The sequence below is a fragment of the Mizuhopecten yessoensis genome, unplaced genomic scaffold (assembly GCF_002113885.1).
Source record: "Mizuhopecten yessoensis strain PY_sf001 unplaced genomic scaffold, ASM211388v2 scaffold2699, whole genome shotgun sequence".
NCBI classification, from domain to species: domain Eukaryota; kingdom Metazoa; phylum Mollusca; class Bivalvia; order Pectinida; family Pectinidae; genus Mizuhopecten; species Mizuhopecten yessoensis.
In genome coordinates, this window is record NW_018404676.1 from 462,099 (window position 1) to 481,726 (window position 19,628).

The window sequence follows — 19,628 nt, forward strand, 5'->3', positions numbered from 1 at the left end:
CCGTTAATGCCTATCACCCTGACACGTCTGTAGTAAATGAATCAGATAGCGTAGCTGTTGATACGTATAACACCGAAATGTATATTCTCACCTGTATGTGGAACCTGTCTTATGTTGTGTTACCTCTATGTAGCTTTGATTGTGTGTATCAAAGAGCTGTGAAAAGTAGATTTTTATATTAATGTAGCTTTAGAAACGTGTAGCATTGCATAACTGGATGAGTGCATATTTCTGACCTGTATGCAGAACGTGTTTTATATTAAATATGTGTATCCCAGACCAATATGTAGTTTGTACTTAGCTGTGGATGGGTGGACATCCTGTAGTATGTGTGTGTGTTTTAAATGTTTTAAAATATGTATATCACATAGCCGTGGATAAGTGCAGACCTGACCCTTGCGGTAAACATGGAGTATGTGAAGAAACACCAACTGGATACACGTGTCATTGTCAGGACGGCTACTCTGGGAACAGTTGTACAGGTACGCAGTTAGTAGCAGAAATTTAAGTATCATTAATGTTTACTAATCGCAAATAGCAACGAACAATATTGTTAACATCGTTAAGTGTAACTCGCTATACGAAAAGTTATATATTTTTTTTTTCTTTCTAAAATACATTTTTATTGTCTGCAGGTCCTGTCAGTCCTCCAGTTAACGCTTGTAATCTAAATCCAAGAGCTGTTGGATGCAGTAAGTATTCTGCTTTAAGGCTAGAGTAATAGATTGGTAAATAGGTTTACATTGAGTATGTTCCAATATAGGCACTTGATCGGAACAAACGAAAGTTTTTTGGAGCGTATTACCTAAAATAGATTAAATAGATATATAACCTAAGAAGTAACAGAGACAGTCCACGCAAGGGCATTTGTAAAATATTCTAGTCAATCCACCCCTTAATCAAGACACAAACAAGTTATTTTTATATATGTTACCACGTTTCAGATGTAACGTCACTTTTTATTGGTTAATAACCATGAATTGCATAACGATGGTATCGCCCTTAGCCTTTCACCCCTTCGGAGGTTCTTCAGGATTTTTTTTGAAGATAATTTTTACATGAGTAAAATCTGCTTGCTCTCATTGAATTTAATGAAAACATAACAGAAATGATCTGATATAATTCAAAAATGCTTGTGGTAAAGCATTGGATATCAGAATGCTTTGGGGTTTTAAGTTAATAAGCGTTTCCATATAAATTGTTTCCGTTTGGATTGTCTGAATGAAAACAAGATAAAATTGTCCATCCGAAAATGGTTTAATATTAAATGTATATTAACATATATATTGTAGTATTGTTTCTCCATTATTGGAATAACATATAAAATAAAATGTCGCCGTCACTAATAAATTTTCATTTACGTTGTATATCAAATGGCTGGATGATGCACTGACAAAATTAGGTAACACTCTTTATTTATGTTAAGGAAATAATAATAAAAAGAAATCCGTAACCATAATGATTCCTTTATTTTAAGACTGTGGTGCACAATGTGTTGCCCCAAACGGAATATGTGTAGGGGCGCCTGGATCAGGAACATGTTTATGTTCAAAAGGCTTCACTGGACCCGATTGTCAAAGTGAGTATAGTAAGCCCGGTATAAAAATAATATTGCCTCTCCTTATTTCGTCTTTATACGTGGGTATTTTTTCACTATATTTACTGACATGAATGTGCCACTATGACCTTCATTTGATGGCACCATTTAAGTACCGTTTTTCCGTTAAACAACTGATATATTTCGATGATTGTAGAATTATCGTCATTATTGAAGTATATAACATATAACAACTGTTTAACGATACCACTTCCTTGCTTCGTAAATGGATGAGATGTGATTATATAAGTAGGCCTACTGGTCGTCATATATTGATTTCCCTCTGCGGTTTTGTGCTCCTTTTATCTGATTAAGTCTGATACACTAGATACGCTATGCATATGAGGTGGAGATACGTAGTTTGTTTGAATATACGCCAAATGTCTTCAAAACATTAAATAAGCACACCGGAATGATAAGTAGACAATGTTAAATGCATTGGAAGTTCGTGTATAGAGTGAAGTAATATTATTTATATAGATGAAATTATTTGAAATACAATACCAACATGTTTATATTACAGGTCAAAGCTCTCTTGGAGGACAAGATGTACGTAGAGTTCAGTCATTAAATTACCGTTGTCGTAAAACTCAGATGCTTAATTGTCATACGATCCTTGGTAATAAAGATTTCGAAGAAAATACTATTCTAATGATTAAGCCATTTGAAAGCATTGTCGAATTATATTTGTTACAGATACCATTTTTGAAGAATTTAAACCAAAAGGACTTTTTTTCCCACGGCACACTATTAAAAATAAAAACAAATATTTAACAATGTTTTGTTTTTTATAGCTGATATGTGTTTAACAAACGCCCGAAGCTGAAGATTTGATGAAATGTGAACAAAATTAATACTTTTCATACGCATGTATTTTCTATGATAGAGAGAATAAGTCCGATACTTCTACAATTTTTACTGACAACTTATCTATCAATTCATTTCTAATCAAGCTTAGTGCTATGACGTTATTGAAAGCCTTTTTATACCGAGATCATGACCATGGCGGTTTATAGGACGTTAAACAATACTAAACCAAACTAAACCAAACTAGACCAACGTAGGTCGTGCGGATCTACATTTCTCTTTTAGAGGCTGTGTAGAGGCAAAAACGTCCCCAAATTAGAATAAATTATGAAGAGAAATTGCACTTATTATACATGTACATCATGGTCAATCTCTGTGACGATTTTCAAAGTTGGATCACCGTATTCTTCATTCATTACTGTTACTTAGTAAAACATGTGAATGGGAATACATGAAGCCTTTATGAATAAAAAATACATGAAACATTGTTTTCGCTTTTTATAGCCGATATTTGTTCCACCAACACCCGAAGCTGAAGATTTGATAAAGTGTGAGCAAAATTCATACTTGTCAACCACATGTATATTTGCGGTATATACATCGCCTGACACTGGTATGAGGTACGTAAAAACACCTTACAGTATAACAGAGAAATAACACCAAAAATACTTTGATCTTAATAATTGTATCACACCAACTTTCCTGAAAACTTGTTTAGGCAATCATTTTAAGAAAACGATAGAAATAGTGGATATACTGGAACATGTAAGTGTTTGGTTTGATTTCTATTTTTGGTATAACTAGCTGAAAGGTTATATCGGGTAAAACGGCAATCTTCATTACCAGTATGTTTTCATTACAGTACTGCGCCTCTGGTCAAAACCATTTTGCCACCTAGCAAAGTACGAATTTCCGTTTCTCCTGCGGCCGATCCAAAGATCCCCGGTATCCTCAACATATACCGTTTTGATATAAAGATACAGGCCCAACCCAAAGCAGCTCCTAAACTGCATGTTTGCCTGCAAGTAGCAAAATCATCCGAGTAAGTACGTTTGAGGTTTTTTCTTTTTAGAAAATGCTTTAAAATCATATGAATTGAAGCGTCTACTGGCATTTTGTTTAAAATAAATCAAATGCAGACGTGTACTTTTCGTAAAAAAGTTTAATATTTCATTCATCTTTATATGAATGGTTTCCAATTTAATGCCATATATATTTCACGTAGGAGTAGGACCCAATACCGATACTTAAACGATAGAGTTCATTATATCACTGGCATGAAAGTAATAATAAGTGCAATTGTGAAGTATATGCACAGAATTAGGTATGATTGTTATTTCCATATTTCAGTAGTACACATCCAACAGACACTAAGTGCTTCAACGTGGAATATGTTTTCAAGCGTAAGTACATTGTCATTTATGTATGAAGTTGAATTAAAATCACATAAATATTTTAACCAAAGAGTAGTTTGCGAACAATGTCTGCTAAATACTAAAGCATCCAGAATGTAACAATTTTGTTGTATGGTTTGATTCTGTCCCTTATAATCCTTTATGGTGTCAGTAATAAACTAATAATCCAAAAAAATAATCATGATGCGTTATATCAATTTGTGTCATAGCTGTCATATTTTGGATATAGTTAAACCTATGTTACTTGTTGAATATCTAATAATGTTGTCATAATCCTTTCAGATGGAATTGATCCATGGGGCACATCTATATCACCGGCACCTGTAAGTACTATGAAGTGTATGTCACCAGAGCAGATTATGAACAGGGTGAAACATGCGTTGTATAATATAATATGCGGTATTGATAAATTTACATACTAATACTTGCAAGAAATAATTATCATACACTCAAAGCTTTAGTGAGAGACAAACCTAGGGAGACCATAAACCAACTTGTACTATCATAAAAAGTTAACATGGCTATACGGAAAGTAGCAGTCCCACTAAACAACGGGGGTCAGTGGCGCTGTAAGTCAAAACAAAAACAATTTGAAAAGTCCTCTGCAATCTTTACAGAAATACTTCAGTTGCAGAGCATATTCGGATGTATCAGTTTTCATTATTGAATACTTATCCGTGAATAATGTGCAGGAATCTCTATAGAGCTCGCATATAGGTTATGAAAATTACCTCGTCTATCTCTATATATCTAAAAAAAATCAATGCAGGTGATTCAATTTTTCCCTATAATTGTAATAAGGTAACATCTGATGTGCAAACTGTAATTATCTACCAATAATGACACATTAAGACAAAATTTTGGTACTTATGATATTATTTTGTATTCAGCTAACAGTGTATGACTGAATCATTTTGAATGTTTTAAAGCTGTAACGCCTAATGTTGTTGGATCCTACCAACTTGCCAGATACTACGTGATCCTTATAATATGACAACGCCTAAATGTGATAAATAACCAAAACATCATGCTTAATTTGTTTGTTTATCTATAAACAAGCATATTTATATCGCAATATAATAAACATGATATAGTTCCTAAGCTGTAACAGTGCAATATTTACACTTTGACGCTAAATATATATTGTTATTATGACTTGGATTTACCGCTTCCTTGTTTTTTTATCTTCTCTGTTTGTCGCTTTGTTATATTTACAAACACCGATTGTTGGTATGCTACATTTAATTGATTATTGAACTTTCGATTACAGGCCAATACGTTTGTAGATCCCACTTTACCAGACCAAAGTGAGATTGTATGTGAAATTGGAAAACCATGTCATTTCTTCGTTTTTGCATCTAAGGTTGCCAGCATCTGGTAAGTGCTTCACGTTGCTTTCTGTTTCAACGGTTTGCATTTATATGATGTACTGTAAGTCTTAGAACGTGTCAATTATTCAAAACCGTGTGTGTGTACCTCTCTGTGTTGGTAAGCGGGATAGACATTGGGTTAAATTGTCGTCAGACTTTAGATAGACGCGTTCTGGCAGTGTTCTCTCGTATGTCCTTTAACCTCAGTTGAGTGTTGTGAAAAATCATACATGAGTTATTCTTGACACTCATACGGTTATAAGTCTGCCAATGTATCGGGAAGATTCTATATTTTATTTTACCATTTCGCGTCACATAAAAATGTGATCTGTTATTGGAACAATTAGATAAAGAAAGATAAGAGCGATACCATCAAAAAGTTGATAATCAGTTGTTTTGTTTTCGTTTATTATTTTGAATGTATGTGATAATTTATATGTTTACAAACAAAAGGGAGATTTTAATTTGACAATGAATTAATTCGATTCAATTCAATTCAAATAAAGAGAACAGTTTGTTTCGACCATTTGTAATTTATTAGTGTAAAGTTTTTGGTTTGGATATAAAATCTGAAACAGTAGAAAAATAAGTTTTTTTATGAATAGTGAAATTACCTTGGCAACAATCCTATCAATTTTACCCATGCATACGGCTGTCGAAGCATACACTTTTACAATATCACTTTGAAACTGTTTACATGTAGTCGTGTCTCTTGAAATTTAATTTACTGTTGTCATTAACTACTTTTTAAAGAAGATTTGTATCGATTATGTTTGGTTATGTATGTATAAACTATATTGTAGCAAACATGTGTTGGCCAGTGACACGGTGTCTACTGCAGTATTCGATCCGTCTGACGTCGGCACTTCATGTATGACAAATATTGTATGCGACTTCAAATCGTCCGCTATAGCCGGCACCAGGAAGAAAATTTGCCTTAAATCAGGGTTAGTAATGTTATTTTTTATCAACAATTATTTGAATACCTATTACGGCGGTCAACTTTCTATCTAATATAATTCCCGCGCATGACAATAATTGTTTTCTATATAGTCAAATATATCATCAAGATGTTGCATAAAGGGGGTTCATAGTTTTCACTTTAGTAAATCTTTAATATGATGTGCAGCGATATATTTTACGTTCACCTAGACAGATCTTAGAATGATTTTTGTAATCTTTTTGAAATTCTGTGATCAACGCGCTACAGGTAATGTATTCTGGAGTGGCCACCATTTACGGATGGTTTTAAATACCATTTTTATCTTATTATTAATTCTGCCATTTTATGTTCACAGTGATTTAGGTGATGTACGATGTTTTTACTTGAGGAGTGTTACAAGTATTGTGGGTACGTAATAGTAATGTACGACTGTTTTCTACCATCAGTTATACACGTTATTTAAATGATATTTTATAAAATTGATCCTTTCGAAAAGAAAACTTTCAATGAGTCAGTTTGTCAAATGATGATGATTACCGTTGTAGATCACTGTGCCTCCAGTCCTTGTAAGAACGGAGGAGTGTGTGGGTCCACACAGGGTACCTATGTTTGTACATGCACAGCTGGCTTCACTGGACAGTCATGCGAAAAAGGTGAGTTTCATAGCAGAAAGGTTGAAGGAATAATGTAATAAGTTTTTGACTTTAAGATATACCTCATTCAACATAGACGATAGCTTTGCTGTATGCTTTTGTTTTTCATTTGTTCGTTCATGTGATCGGCATACATTTTTAGCTCACCTGGCCCGAAGGGCCATGTGAGCTTATGCCGTACTGCGGCGTCCGTCCGTCTTTCGTCCGTCGCGAATCCGTTAACTTTTTCTTTTGAACGACTTCTTCTGGAGAACTGGAGGACCTAGGGTCATAATATTTGGCCATTAAGAACCTGGGATGGATTGCTATAAAGTTTCCTCATTAAAATGACATTGACCTACTTTCAAGGTCACTGTGGTCAAATATGTTCAAAATTTCAAACAACGATAACCTAAGAACCATTTGAACTAGAGTCATGATACTTGGGTATGTTATGGAGAACAGTAGTGCAAATCGTTTGCTCATTACAGTAATGAGGTCAAAGGTCAACTTTAATTGCTAGTTGAGGGTCAAATGTCAACTTTTGTTAAAAGCTTTAACAATATCCTTCTCAAGTTCCAAAGGGCCCAGGGTCATGATATTTGGCCAATAGGTACTTTGGATGGAGTGCTATAAAGTATCCTCATTTAAACGGTCAATGTGGGTTAAAAGCTTAAAAATTAAAATTTTAAATTTCAAACAACAGTATCTTCAGAACCGTTTAAGCGATGTTAAAATGTCTTGTGTTCTAGTTTCCAAATTTAGTCTTAAGTTGAATATATGTCAGTTTCATTTACCAAAAGAAACAGGTGAGCGAAACAGGCCCTTTGGGCCTCTTGTTTAAGGTAGATTCTCTTATCTGGACAATTAACAACGTTCGATAATTGGGGACCTAATGCTATAATGATTTCCGTTTTGCATTTAGGTCCGTGCCCGCCTACAGTTCCACCTCACTGTAACAATGGCGGATATTGTTACTCCATTGGAGCTACCAGAAATTGTTTCTGCAAACTTGGATTTTCGGGACAAACATGCGCAGATAGTAAGTTTCGCATGATCTGAAGTTTCAAATATACCGTAGTTCTTCTCTTATAAAAATCAGCACACTTTGTGTCTTAGCCAGTTGATATACTACAGACGTTTTTGGAAATGACCGGTAATTCGGTAATTATCCATAATATTGTAATTAACGATTATGGAAAATATGCAGAATAACTTCCTCTAATTGTTGTTCCCATTTCTCTTTTAATCACTGTAAACCGTACAGCCTTCCTTAATTTTTACAATTATACCGTGGTATCAGTTGTCCAGTAACAATGTAACATTTATATCAACAAGCAGAAAATGACTTCATGTATATGACACATAACAGCATCGGTTGTTTATAGAATTGTCCATTTCATTTATTTTTCTAGATTCGAAAGATACCGTCGTGAATCCGCAAGCTAATGGGGTAAATGCCTTTTATCAAAACATATGCAATTACCACAGAAACAAATATGCATTGATCAACATTTAGAAGTATTGGTTTAAAAGCGGCTTCTTTTAACTTATAAAGCTTTTTTAACAGTAGTGATGTTTACCAAAACACATTTGTGTAGCAATGGGTATCCTAATAGACACAAGTGTAATATACTTTCATTTTTAAAGGCTAAATTCAAGGATGGGACCATCCCAAAAGAAGTTAAATGTTACGTAGGCCAACCATGTCAAATACCGACAACGCTCATAGGTGATCCTGGGACCAGGTAAGGTTCACACTGATTGTATAGGTAATAGGTAACTTTTTGAGCGATAGGATTGTCTATTATTGTATATTTCTCGTTAGTGTGGCATGTTGATTTGTTGTCACCCTCCAAGTTTCTCGCTATGAGGACGTTACATTATTTGACCTAGATTTATCAGTTGGTTGTTGCCGATGAAGCAGAAAGATTTTGACCCTTCCGTTAAATCTTCCTCTTCCTTTGTTAAGGTTTTGCCATACTATAATCGATTTTTCGAATTCTTGCAACATATATTTAAAAATTGATTAGCAAGTTATGACTTATGACGAAAACGTATTTTATCAAATAACATATGTGTTCCCGATATCCTCATTGGTTGGATCGTACATACGTGGGATGCGGATTTGAGATATTTACTCGGTGTTTTTTGAAACAGAGCAGAAGGTCAATATTCACCTATGACGTCATTTCAAGTGTAAAGTCACAATGATCTCTGCCGAATGCAGTGCTTTCCTTCATGTAATTTCCCTATATGTACATTCCGTTTATCACCTTATGAAATAGATAGACATTTTATTTCGGTGAATATGTGGTTAAATGGATCTGAGAAAATTATGTTAACCTTGACTTTGTCTCGGTTAATATCACTGTCTCAGGTCCGTATAACCACATATACCCCTGAACAAAAGTCCATAATTGATACCTATGTAGTGAAAGCAATGTAAAAAAATAAAGAGACCACTTTGTTACCAAGTGTTGTATACTTCCAATTATTAATCACAAACACGTAAAAAGACCGAGCTGTTCAGGCTCATTCAATCACTCAAAGTATAAAATGACAGTTTCAAACGAATGAACATGTTATGTTTACGAATATACATAATAAATGGGCTGACATTCACCTCTCATGGTGTAATATCAGGGGTGTAAGGGCGCATGTTGATGTTTGTATGTGAATGTATCAAAATATTTTTGATGATGTGAGTGTTTACATTTTATAACTAGAAAAAATAAAAACACAAATTTTGATCTCATTGTTATGATTAAATTCTTCAGACCCGTTGTGAGTCCAGGGTACGTTAACGGAAATCTTGATGTACACGGGACCACTGTAACCAAGGACCCTTCCTCCCCAACCGATTACCATACCAGTGTGGAGGTGGTTAGTAAGACCAGTGGCAAACACCAAATATGTATCCAAAGCAATAACCCAGCGGGGTAAGTTATTCTGAAGGTATTATTTATCTATGTTTGAACCAAAGAGTAATATCAAATTTAAATGTTTTAACCCTCCCTAACAGCAGCTTATTTGAGGTGCATGTGATTTGAAAAATATATCTTGCTTAGATAAAATTTATCTGAATATCATGAGCTACATTTTCAAATAAAAAGATATGAATTGCAAACTGAGCAGTGTAGAGCTGAAAATGTATATATACTGATAAAGAGATCAAAATAAAACTAATGCTTAAATCCTTTTGATTCTTTGCAGAAAAAATCGAAAATGTACTTTTCTATTTTATATTCCAGACAAAGTGCCGATGAAATATGTTTTATGGTAAATGCAGTCAATGGTAAGTATACATGCATCTTATATAAGTATTATAATCAATAATTATCAATACGTTTTAAATAACATTCCAATGATATACACTCACTATGAAAAGCTTTTTGGTGTAAATAACATGGTAATTGTATATCTTTTACAGGACAACTCAACCTGCCGAGCAAGGTAAATAAAGCAGATAAAATAAAAACAACAATATATGTATACTACCAACTTTAACCATACTTACCATCAACTAATGCTTGAACAATTGACTGACTGAAGCATTATCTAATATGTCACTTGAAATGTGTTAAGGTGGTTCTTTTAAATTAACCCACTAACTCTGTAGTTCATGGTGGTACCATCAGTAACTAAATATATCGTCTCTTATAAAGTACTTTTATAAAATATGACACAGGGTCGTCTGTATACATTTCGATCCGATGTGAAGAATGACTCATAACATTATTCGTTTCAGTCGCATGCGTATTTTATTGATCCCTCCCTACCGGATGGCTCTTCTGTGGAGTGCAAGACCGGTAAAGCCTGTCACCTCAGTCTCTGGGTTCACAACTACGATGGCGAGGACGCATGGTAGGGAGAGCATTGTTCGATGTTTTTGGCAATCTTTTTTTAAAGAAAGCTTTGTCCAGTTTTCCAGCCAAAAAAATGAATCACAGTAAAGTATTTTGACTGAATAATTTGTATAGCCTTAATTATTTTGATATATAGAGGTTACCCAACGAGTACTGTTTGGTTATTATGATTATCTAACTCTAGTTAGATAACTTTGATAATCAACCATTACGAGTTTGTGGACCTTTAAATTCCTCACACAATAGTCAGGTTTTATATCTAGATTATCATAAATATCTCTTGGGAACACACTTTTCCTGTTTCCGATTGGGGAACTAGTTACCATGAACATGATTGTTACTTGACGTCATAATTAGAAGATTGGCCAATAAAATGACGTCCAAGATGTTACTCACCAGTGAGTACCAAAATATTCATCAACATTTTGAGAGTTTATCATCAGATTCCCTTTATATTTAAAATCACGTACCTATTATGATATTTCCTTATTTTTATAAGACTCACTTTTTTAAAATATAACTTTATGTTTCAAATTAGACTCATCGATCAATTATCTCACATGATATTCAGATTGTATCAGTTGATTCATCTTGGTTGCTTTCAGTCCATCAGTTAAATCGTCACAAGACATCTACTCAGGAGTATACATCCACCAGGCTACTGGCACATCCGCGTCAGGTCCATGTAAGGTGGATGTGGTCTTTCACAACGATCAGCCAAAAACTTACACAGGCATATGTTTCACATCAACGTCTTCCAGACAAGATGTTTTCGGGTAAGACATTTTTTTATTTTTTTTTGTAAAGCTACAAAATGTATCAAAAGAAGATAAAAACCCAACTTTATATATGTTTCTTCACGAAATGCGCTTCAAAATAGTTTACAACCATACATGTATGTGTATCTTCGTTCAACTTTTTTTTTGAAGAAAGCTCCAATAATAAGGTAACGATGGCGTTCCGTCAGTTTAGTATGTGTTTTAATCATGTACAGATTGGAAAAGTGACATGTTCTAAGAGATGAAATATTTTTGATAAGGACACTGATAGATGAAAAGATCTTCGAAACTCACTTTCCAACAATTCCACTTCTTACATGTCAGGACGATTATAGTCCTCATTTCACCAAGATTGGTAGTATAAAGTTAAGATGATGGCTTGGATGAAGAACTTGCAGAGACAAGGATAAAACGTTGGATGATCCTCCTGGATAATATCTATATATAGCCAAGTTGCAGCTGTATGGAGCTGTAGAGCAAGGACATGCTGAAGAAGGAGCTTTTCTAATGTCATCTAAATCTAACTGCTATAGCGTTTGCTTGTAGTTGGAAAGCTTGGAAGTAAGGGTTTAGAATAGCTGTAAGACACGAAGTACGGTGGTATGTTAGCTTTGACAGACTTTTAATTTTGGATATAACGAATTTTAATGGCATCTAACATGAGAGTTTAATAGAATGTCGAGTTACCGAAGAGTCGTAACATTCAGCACAGAATACAAGAGTCAAATTTTATGACTGCATTTTCTGAGAAATGATTAAAGACATATTTTAATGCCGTAAGCTATGCCAGTTTACAATGGACATGTTTTATGTCTTTTCAGAGGTGACGGAGAGGTCCGCTGCTATGACGTCACTATCGTTGATACGTTGTCAGGTGAGGTTACTTTGTTTCTGTCTAAACTATTGGGAAATTCTAGCCACAGTTTGATGCCACTGAAAGTGACTTTAAATTTGTGTGATATTCGTACTCTTGTAACTTTGCATATCCAGGTAATTTATGAAATATGTTTATGCAAACCGAAAGCTAAACAAACTGACTTAAACGTTAATTTAGAAATTTGCAACGGTTATAATCAACTTAAGGTAACTTCTCACAATTCAGTATATGTGGAATCATCGGAACATGTAGCAAGAGGAACACTTTTTTCCTGAAAACTATAAATAAGAATAAAATGGGTAAAAGTCAGATTAAAAAGGAATTGATGAAATGAGATACTGCAGGATTAATAAATACGATACATTTACCTTTGTTGCATGCTCACTAATATTGTGCTGTTTTTTTTTTATTGTAGTCGTTGGTTCTTGTTCCTCCACTTTGTGCGAGAATGGAGCATTTTGCGACGGTCACCGAACAACACCGAAGTGTGCCTGTCTGAGTGGGTTTTCAGGCCCCCTTTGTCACCAAAGTATGTACATTTATAAACTAAACAATGGAATCCTAATGTGTTCAACTACAAAGAGCCACAGTGTTGTTAAGGTTAGGATAGGAAACCTAATTTGCAATTTATAAAAAATACATGTATGTCCTAGATCTTTAACCTTATATCAGTTTTTGAATAGCCAGTATGTTCATCGATTTAACATACTGAATATTTATTATATAACAATAGTTAGAAATAGTCATACATAACTTTATTTTTCAAATTTCATGATATTGAGATTTAACAGAATCACACAAAAATGGCATGAAAAAACATGAAAAGTATGAGAGAAAAAGACATCATCCGGTCAATATAAACACCCTTAAACTTTCCTTTCAGTAATAATTAAACTATTTCTTGCAGCTCATGGTGAATCACTAACCAGTCCTGCACCAGTTCCGGGCGTTACACAAGTAAGCTGCAAATGCACAATAACAATACTGATTTATATGTACAATTATAATTGAAAAGAAATTACTCGGCATTGAGCGACAAAAAGAAACAAAGATGTGAGAACGGAAACATATCTTAACAAAATATGAAAAGTAATCAACATAACAGTGTAAACGGACTTATCGACAAATCATGTGTAAGAATTAAATATGTTATACCATTACAGAGTACTTTCGGAGACCTTGCTGTTCCAAAGGAGATAAAATGTACCCTACATCAGGAATGTGAAGTTCCATTCACCTTTACAAAACCGGGTGGAGGCACCGGCACACAGTATGTCATTGACATTTTGATATATCTTCTGATGATTCTTCAACAATTTAAAATTCTTATTATACATGCAGGACAATATTTATATTTCTGTTATAATTTCATAACAGTGGTCTCCGCAATTTTATGTGGGATAACTTTGTGTCCCTAGTGTGGAGATGAGGAGATTCCAAAATCATAACAAATGTATGGCGTCATGTTAACAATACATTTACGTCACGCCAACAATGCATTGAGACTGTAACGTCAATATTGCATAAATAACAGGGTCAACAGAGTAAGACAGATGAAGATTAGTTCTCCACATTTGGGATGAAATGAAAAATTGCGATTCAAAATAGGTTAGGGGTACTAAAATTGCTAAACAACTGGCAAGTCTTGTGAATTTGTGTACTTGTAAATCTTTCCCCTCGAGATGAAATCCCTTAAGTGAACAAATATTATAAGTCTAACAGTCATGACTAACTGCTCTTATAATGGGTTGATTTCATCGAAATTCGTTATACACATACATATTGACAAGTCTAAAGCTGAGTTTGATAGTAAATGTTGTCCTTTGATGTTTTAAGGTGAATAGCTTGCACGTTATCTGGAAAATTGAACGAAATTTGTTTTTGCATTAGCAATGTCGGTGCCAATATTTGATCAAAGGCAATTTGGCCCTTTTGGTAGCTATCACCGATAAGTTATATTTTTTTGTATATACATTCCTTAGGGTTATGCCATCATGATATGAAATGAAATTTAGGTCAACTTGGAGACCATTCCGAGATATGAGGGGGTAAAATGGGCGACCAAAATCCCAAATAGACACTTTTTTTTACAAAACCATATGATATTTTTTGAAAGTTTCTTAATCATTTTTGTGTTTTGCCGAACACTAAAGCTGTAAATTTAAAAATGGCCGAAAAGAGTAGCACACGGTTGATAAGTAGGTCACTGTGACCTTCTTATATATTTGCTTAATTATGTCAACAATTCTGTCTTTTCTGTGCCTAAATTCATATTAGAACCAAACAATAATATTATTTTTTATCACCCTTTTTAACACTTTTATTGATAAGTATAGCGTTTTAAGCACAATAGTCACAATTTTAAAAATGAATAAAATGGTTAAAAAAGAACAAAGAAAGTGGTCTTAAAGCTGACCTTAATTTCATTTTATATCATGATGGCATAACCCCAAAGTATGTATATAGCCACCAGAAGGCCATAATTGGCACCCCTCCTTTCCGAGAAAAAAGGATTGATTTGGTCAGTATTAGTTAAAATTCCTAAGTTACATACTGATAAAATTTTGATAGCTAAGAACATAAATTTGACACTGCTTAGAAAGTCTTAAACTGCTGTTGCCATCATCGTCATGCTGAGAGAAAATGACTTTAACTAATATTGCATTAATAACTTTTTTAATAATTTTTAATAATGGGATGTTTTTGCAGCCATAATTCTCATAATAAAACATGTAATATACAATCGCCTTTTGAATGACGTGTTTTGTGTTGTCTTTTTCCAGACCTTCATTGAATCTTGGACAAATAGATAGCGGTCTTACTGTTACTCCAGCTATTGTGTCCAAAGATCCCCACTCTCCGGAAGGGACGTACCAAGGCAAAGTAAAGGTCGTGGGCAATACACCAGGAAACAAGAAAGTCTGCGTTCACACCCCGACTAGCTCGCCTGAGTATGTAATTTCGAAACGAGTTTCATTGTGCACACGATTTGGTGTCATTAGCGTTGTGTATTTGTTTTCATGTGTGAATCTTACGATTGTTGTCCGGTTTATCCGAATATGTTACTCTAATATATAAAAGTAAAACATTATAAATATTATATGATATCATAGAAATAATCTAAAGCAAAATTCCTTCCAATTTTCAGCGTTGTTGGCGATGACATCTGCTTCAACGTTGACGTAACCAACCCAACAGGCAGTGAGTATTATGGAACTGGATGATGATTGATTTATTGATTTTTGGCAAAATGAAATATATATTGCCCTTGCAGTAGGGAATCACCTTGTTATTACTCGATTAATCTTGTTTCACACATGCCACGCCCTTGTGAAATATGATTATTACCTCGGAGGAATAACCGTGCTCCCCTATGGTAAGGGCGATAAACGTATATAGTAATCTAACGATTTCGCCAAAAGATCCATAAAACAAATAATAATGATATTTACCCTGTTTTTTTCTGTGTTAAGAAGTTATACAGTTTGTAAGAAAAAAACACTGACACAAATAAGTAAATCATACTGAAATCAAAACGCATATTGGTCTGTAATGTAAGCGTTCTTGCTATCATGATTGCTAAAATATTTTACCTTAACTCCATTTTAAGGCCTAGGATGTAAGATGCGTTTCCCTAAGCGTTAGATAACAATATGTGTAAGCGATACGCTATATGTACAGTCTCGTTTGATTTCTCGTTAAATACTTGTTCCCAGTGGCATTTATTGTAACTCAAGAAAATTATCGATGTCAAAATGATGGACATTCTACCCCAAATGATTCAGTGTAAATATCGTGACTCTTAATTCTGTAGATTTCCTCACATAGATGTCGCTTTTGACGTGGAATTTAGGCCTGTCATAACGACATATTGAAAGCCAACAACTCCATCCAATATCAAATCTCGCTTTGATTGTCGCTCTTAATGATAATCAATGCCCACATCATTCTGAGAACAAGAGTAAGAACGAGAAAGGGTATATTATAGCACTACTGAAAGTACCGCATATACATTCTATATGTATACACTCTGTATCATTTTTTCTTTCTTTTTGTAGGTTCAGCTGCTCCCAATGTTGCCCAAGTAAGTGTTTAAATCACTTTTACTTCGTGAATTAATTAAAATGGACAACTTTGATCGGTCTGACATTTTGAACAAATTTAGCTCAGTCTTCTTTCCTTTTTTTTTACAGCCACATTTTATCGAGCCGACGGTCCAACCTCAGTCTACTCTTCAGTGTGAACCAGGGAGGATATGTCACGTAATTCTTCAAATGTCACCTGGAATTAATCATGGATGGTTTGTATTTACTATAAACAATTAATGATGCCAAAAACTGAGTTTTTGATATCGTGAAATAGACTCCATCTTTAGCTGACCTAGTCTTACCCCAAGAGCCAATTTAACTTAATGTCGTAGTGCGATGTCCGGCGTCCGCCCAACGTCAACGTTTTACTTTTTACGACTAAAACCAAAATATTGATAGTATTTGGTCAGTTGTATGCTTGGATAAAGGGCTATCAACTTCATTCTAATTAATAACTTTGACCATCTGTCAAATCAACAGGGATCAAACATGGTAAAATCTCTTAGCGACTTCTTATCAATAGCCAAAAGGCCGAAGGTGATGACATTTTGCCAGTATCTAGATTGTGTGAAGTACTATGAAGTTTTAAACGTGAATGAATCAACCAGACCAATAACGATGGTATTATTATTAAAATTATTAGAACTTCTTATGGTGTAGATGATTAAAATCTTTCAGAAAGGACCCATTACATATTGTGTAATTAATTTGAGTAAATTTAAATAAAATTGACTTTCAAACGATTTGAAGGTGACAGACGTAAGTCAATAACCAGTGAGCGATACAGGTTCATTGGGCCTTTTGTCTACTTATGTAAGAGATTGAGTTTGCTTGTGTAACACTATTTAAAAGAAAGATTTTCTATGAGATGGTTCAGCACACGTACAATACTATAAATTATATATGTTTCATCTCGTTGTAGTCCTTCTGTAGTTCAGGCCCAGGGCCCATCGGATGACCTCCACCTATTTCACTCCGACTCAAACACTGTTATTGGTTCGTGTGCTGTTGACGTCACACTCACACCACCGGCGAGTAAACATGGAACGGATACGCTTTGCTTTGACACATCCTTACCTTAGTAGGTTCAATGTTAGATTTTACAAATTTACGTATCTTCCCTTCAATGATAGTGAGATAGGCATGTGCAAATAGAATAGAAACTTATCGCTTCAATCGCTATCATTTATCAGCAATGTAACTTCGTGAGGCCCAGGCAGGGTTTACGTCAAAATTGTCACTATTTGTCTTTTATATCACGCATTTACATGATAACACATTTCCCTCAAAGTTAGTTTAGAAAAAACTTACATCATTTATTTTGATATCTTGAATCAAGTTTATTTGAATGTGTTCGAACATATGTTTAGCAACCTTTGAAATCCACTTATAGATAAAATTTTTTTACTAATTATACTTTATAAATTGAAAAATGATAAACTCGGTAACTTTTAACACATTTGAATAGGATAGTATTTAATACTCAAAACCATATTGTTTGCCAAGATCATACTTTAACATATGATTTATAGTACATATTTAACGTGAAAACACGATAATCATTACTTCTAATTGATGATGACGATTCTATTGTAATAGATCAATTTCATACTTTTGCATTTGTATACTGACGCTGTGGCTATTCTATTTTACTTTTTACCTTGATCATCCATCCGCAGCATTCCCGGGGAACACAGATGCTTCAAAGTGGATTATTCCCATATCGGTATGTTGTACATAGCTCGTTAGGGTAATTATGTTTACTTGAAACGAAGCGGCCGAGTTTAAATGCACTATAAAATGACTTTTTTCCTTGATAAATATCCCTTTATAAAGCCTCTGTTTTGGCACAGTTCCCGTTGTCCGTCCATGTTTCCGTCAATTTTTCATTTGAAATGCTTCTTGTTCAGAACAGCTGGTTATCAGCATAATATGATATTACCTTCTGCATGCTCAAATTCATGTTTTGTATGTCATTAAGATTTGGTGACCTAAGTATTTCCGGGAGGCATTATAATTGAGTCCATGTACCACAGATGGTGCAAGAAACTCTTGTCCTTCTGGAACACTGCTGTGGCCGTTGGTTTATTGTTGGATTCTGTCTTTTGTTTTCCTGACTCTTCTCTAAATATTGATTTATTATTTTGTCACCTTTAAATTCATTTTTTTCCTTGCGTGATGTAGATGTGTTGTTTGTTCACTTCTATATAACACTGATTGAAACACATACTAATTTGTATTACTGACCTAGCGGCCGCCTAAAATAACACAATGATTATATTTAACTTTACTTTCGGTAAAGAGATGCATATAGGCACAAAGTAGTATTGTATTTAATTAACGTTAAATTACATAAACGTTCAGCCCCGTTGCGTTCCTATACACAGTAGGCAGTACGGAATTGAAGTTCCTGATTAGGCACCTAGTAGAAAAGATATTTACGTAATCTTGGACTATTCTTTGTTATCAGTATCCGGGCCTTGTACTGGGATTACATGTCATAATGGCGGAGTGTGCGGGGCTAATGGCCAATGCGTTTGTCCCATCGATCGAAGTGGACCAAACTGTGAGAACTGTACGTTTGTATATATATGAAAAATATTTATACTGACATAAATGTTCGAAATCACATAACTTTCACAGTTATACATTTAAAATTACCTGGAAAAAAGTATTCAAAATTCATAAAGAATTTATGAATGTTTTACAAACAAACAGTAAATAAGAGGTTTGTGTATGAATATATATATAATTACAAACATAAGAAAGTAGTAAACTTGATAAGGGACAAGCGTTTCTATAAAGCTGATAAAGTAATAAAGGTTAGAATTGTTATTTAAATATCAATATATCCCTTTCAGACCTGGCAACAAAATTCTAAATTTTGTTGAACTTGAGGTAAGTCGGGCTTCGTTAAATATTGAGTAAAGGTTATTGCATTTATTTTTCAGCCGGAAACCAAGGACCGGCCCACACAGCTGTCCCACCAAAGTTCACAGATATGGCTTTGCCAACCGACGTTAAATGTGAAATAAATACAGAGTGTGTAATCCCTTTAATGGTAAATGGAGCCCAGGCTACGCTGTAAGTAAGGTTTAAATCATTCTATAATAATAAACACGCTTGTTTCTTCTTATTCAGTGAGACATGTCTAAATTAAAAACAAGAAATCCGGAATTCTGTATAAATAAGACATCAGATGCCACTGCTTATATGTGTATGTATCTTGAACCATTTTAATCATATTGATC

General features: G+C 34.3%; 1 protein-coding gene across 1 annotated transcript in view; it reads left to right on the forward strand.

Moving 5' to 3' along the window:
* The window catches only part of LOC110446478 (neurogenic locus notch homolog protein 2-like), a 28,364-nt gene extending 8,752 nt beyond the window's left edge, over window positions 1-19,612 (forward strand). Inside the window, exons 13-44 of the mRNA XM_021491651.1 lie at window positions 372-482; window positions 636-692; window positions 1,478-1,579; window positions 2,121-2,146; window positions 2,909-3,024; window positions 3,267-3,446; window positions 3,755-3,807; window positions 4,102-4,142; window positions 5,090-5,196; window positions 5,993-6,136; window positions 6,488-6,540; window positions 6,678-6,785; window positions 7,690-7,806; window positions 8,180-8,217; window positions 8,415-8,512; window positions 9,545-9,706; window positions 10,019-10,062; window positions 10,198-10,220; window positions 10,516-10,631; window positions 11,239-11,409; window positions 12,234-12,286; window positions 12,705-12,818; window positions 13,197-13,246; window positions 13,453-13,559; window positions 15,073-15,240; window positions 15,438-15,490; window positions 16,348-16,373; window positions 16,483-16,589; window positions 17,300-17,458; window positions 18,057-18,103; window positions 18,848-18,952; window positions 19,329-19,612. Of these exons, the coding sequence (XP_021347326.1) occupies window positions 372-482; window positions 636-692; window positions 1,478-1,579; window positions 2,121-2,146; window positions 2,909-3,024; window positions 3,267-3,446; window positions 3,755-3,807; window positions 4,102-4,142; window positions 5,090-5,196; window positions 5,993-6,136; window positions 6,488-6,540; window positions 6,678-6,785; window positions 7,690-7,806; window positions 8,180-8,217; window positions 8,415-8,512; window positions 9,545-9,706; window positions 10,019-10,062; window positions 10,198-10,220; window positions 10,516-10,631; window positions 11,239-11,409; window positions 12,234-12,286; window positions 12,705-12,818; window positions 13,197-13,246; window positions 13,453-13,559; window positions 15,073-15,240; window positions 15,438-15,490; window positions 16,348-16,373; window positions 16,483-16,589; window positions 17,300-17,458; window positions 18,057-18,103; window positions 18,848-18,952; window positions 19,329-19,465 (2,993 nt within the window). The 3' untranslated portion in view covers window positions 19,466-19,612. The remainder of the gene's footprint in view (window positions 1-371; window positions 483-635; window positions 693-1,477; window positions 1,580-2,120; window positions 2,147-2,908; window positions 3,025-3,266; window positions 3,447-3,754; window positions 3,808-4,101; window positions 4,143-5,089; window positions 5,197-5,992; window positions 6,137-6,487; window positions 6,541-6,677; window positions 6,786-7,689; window positions 7,807-8,179; window positions 8,218-8,414; window positions 8,513-9,544; window positions 9,707-10,018; window positions 10,063-10,197; window positions 10,221-10,515; window positions 10,632-11,238; window positions 11,410-12,233; window positions 12,287-12,704; window positions 12,819-13,196; window positions 13,247-13,452; window positions 13,560-15,072; window positions 15,241-15,437; window positions 15,491-16,347; window positions 16,374-16,482; window positions 16,590-17,299; window positions 17,459-18,056; window positions 18,104-18,847; window positions 18,953-19,328) is intronic.
* The last annotated feature ends 16 nt before the right edge of the window (window positions 19,613-19,628 follow it).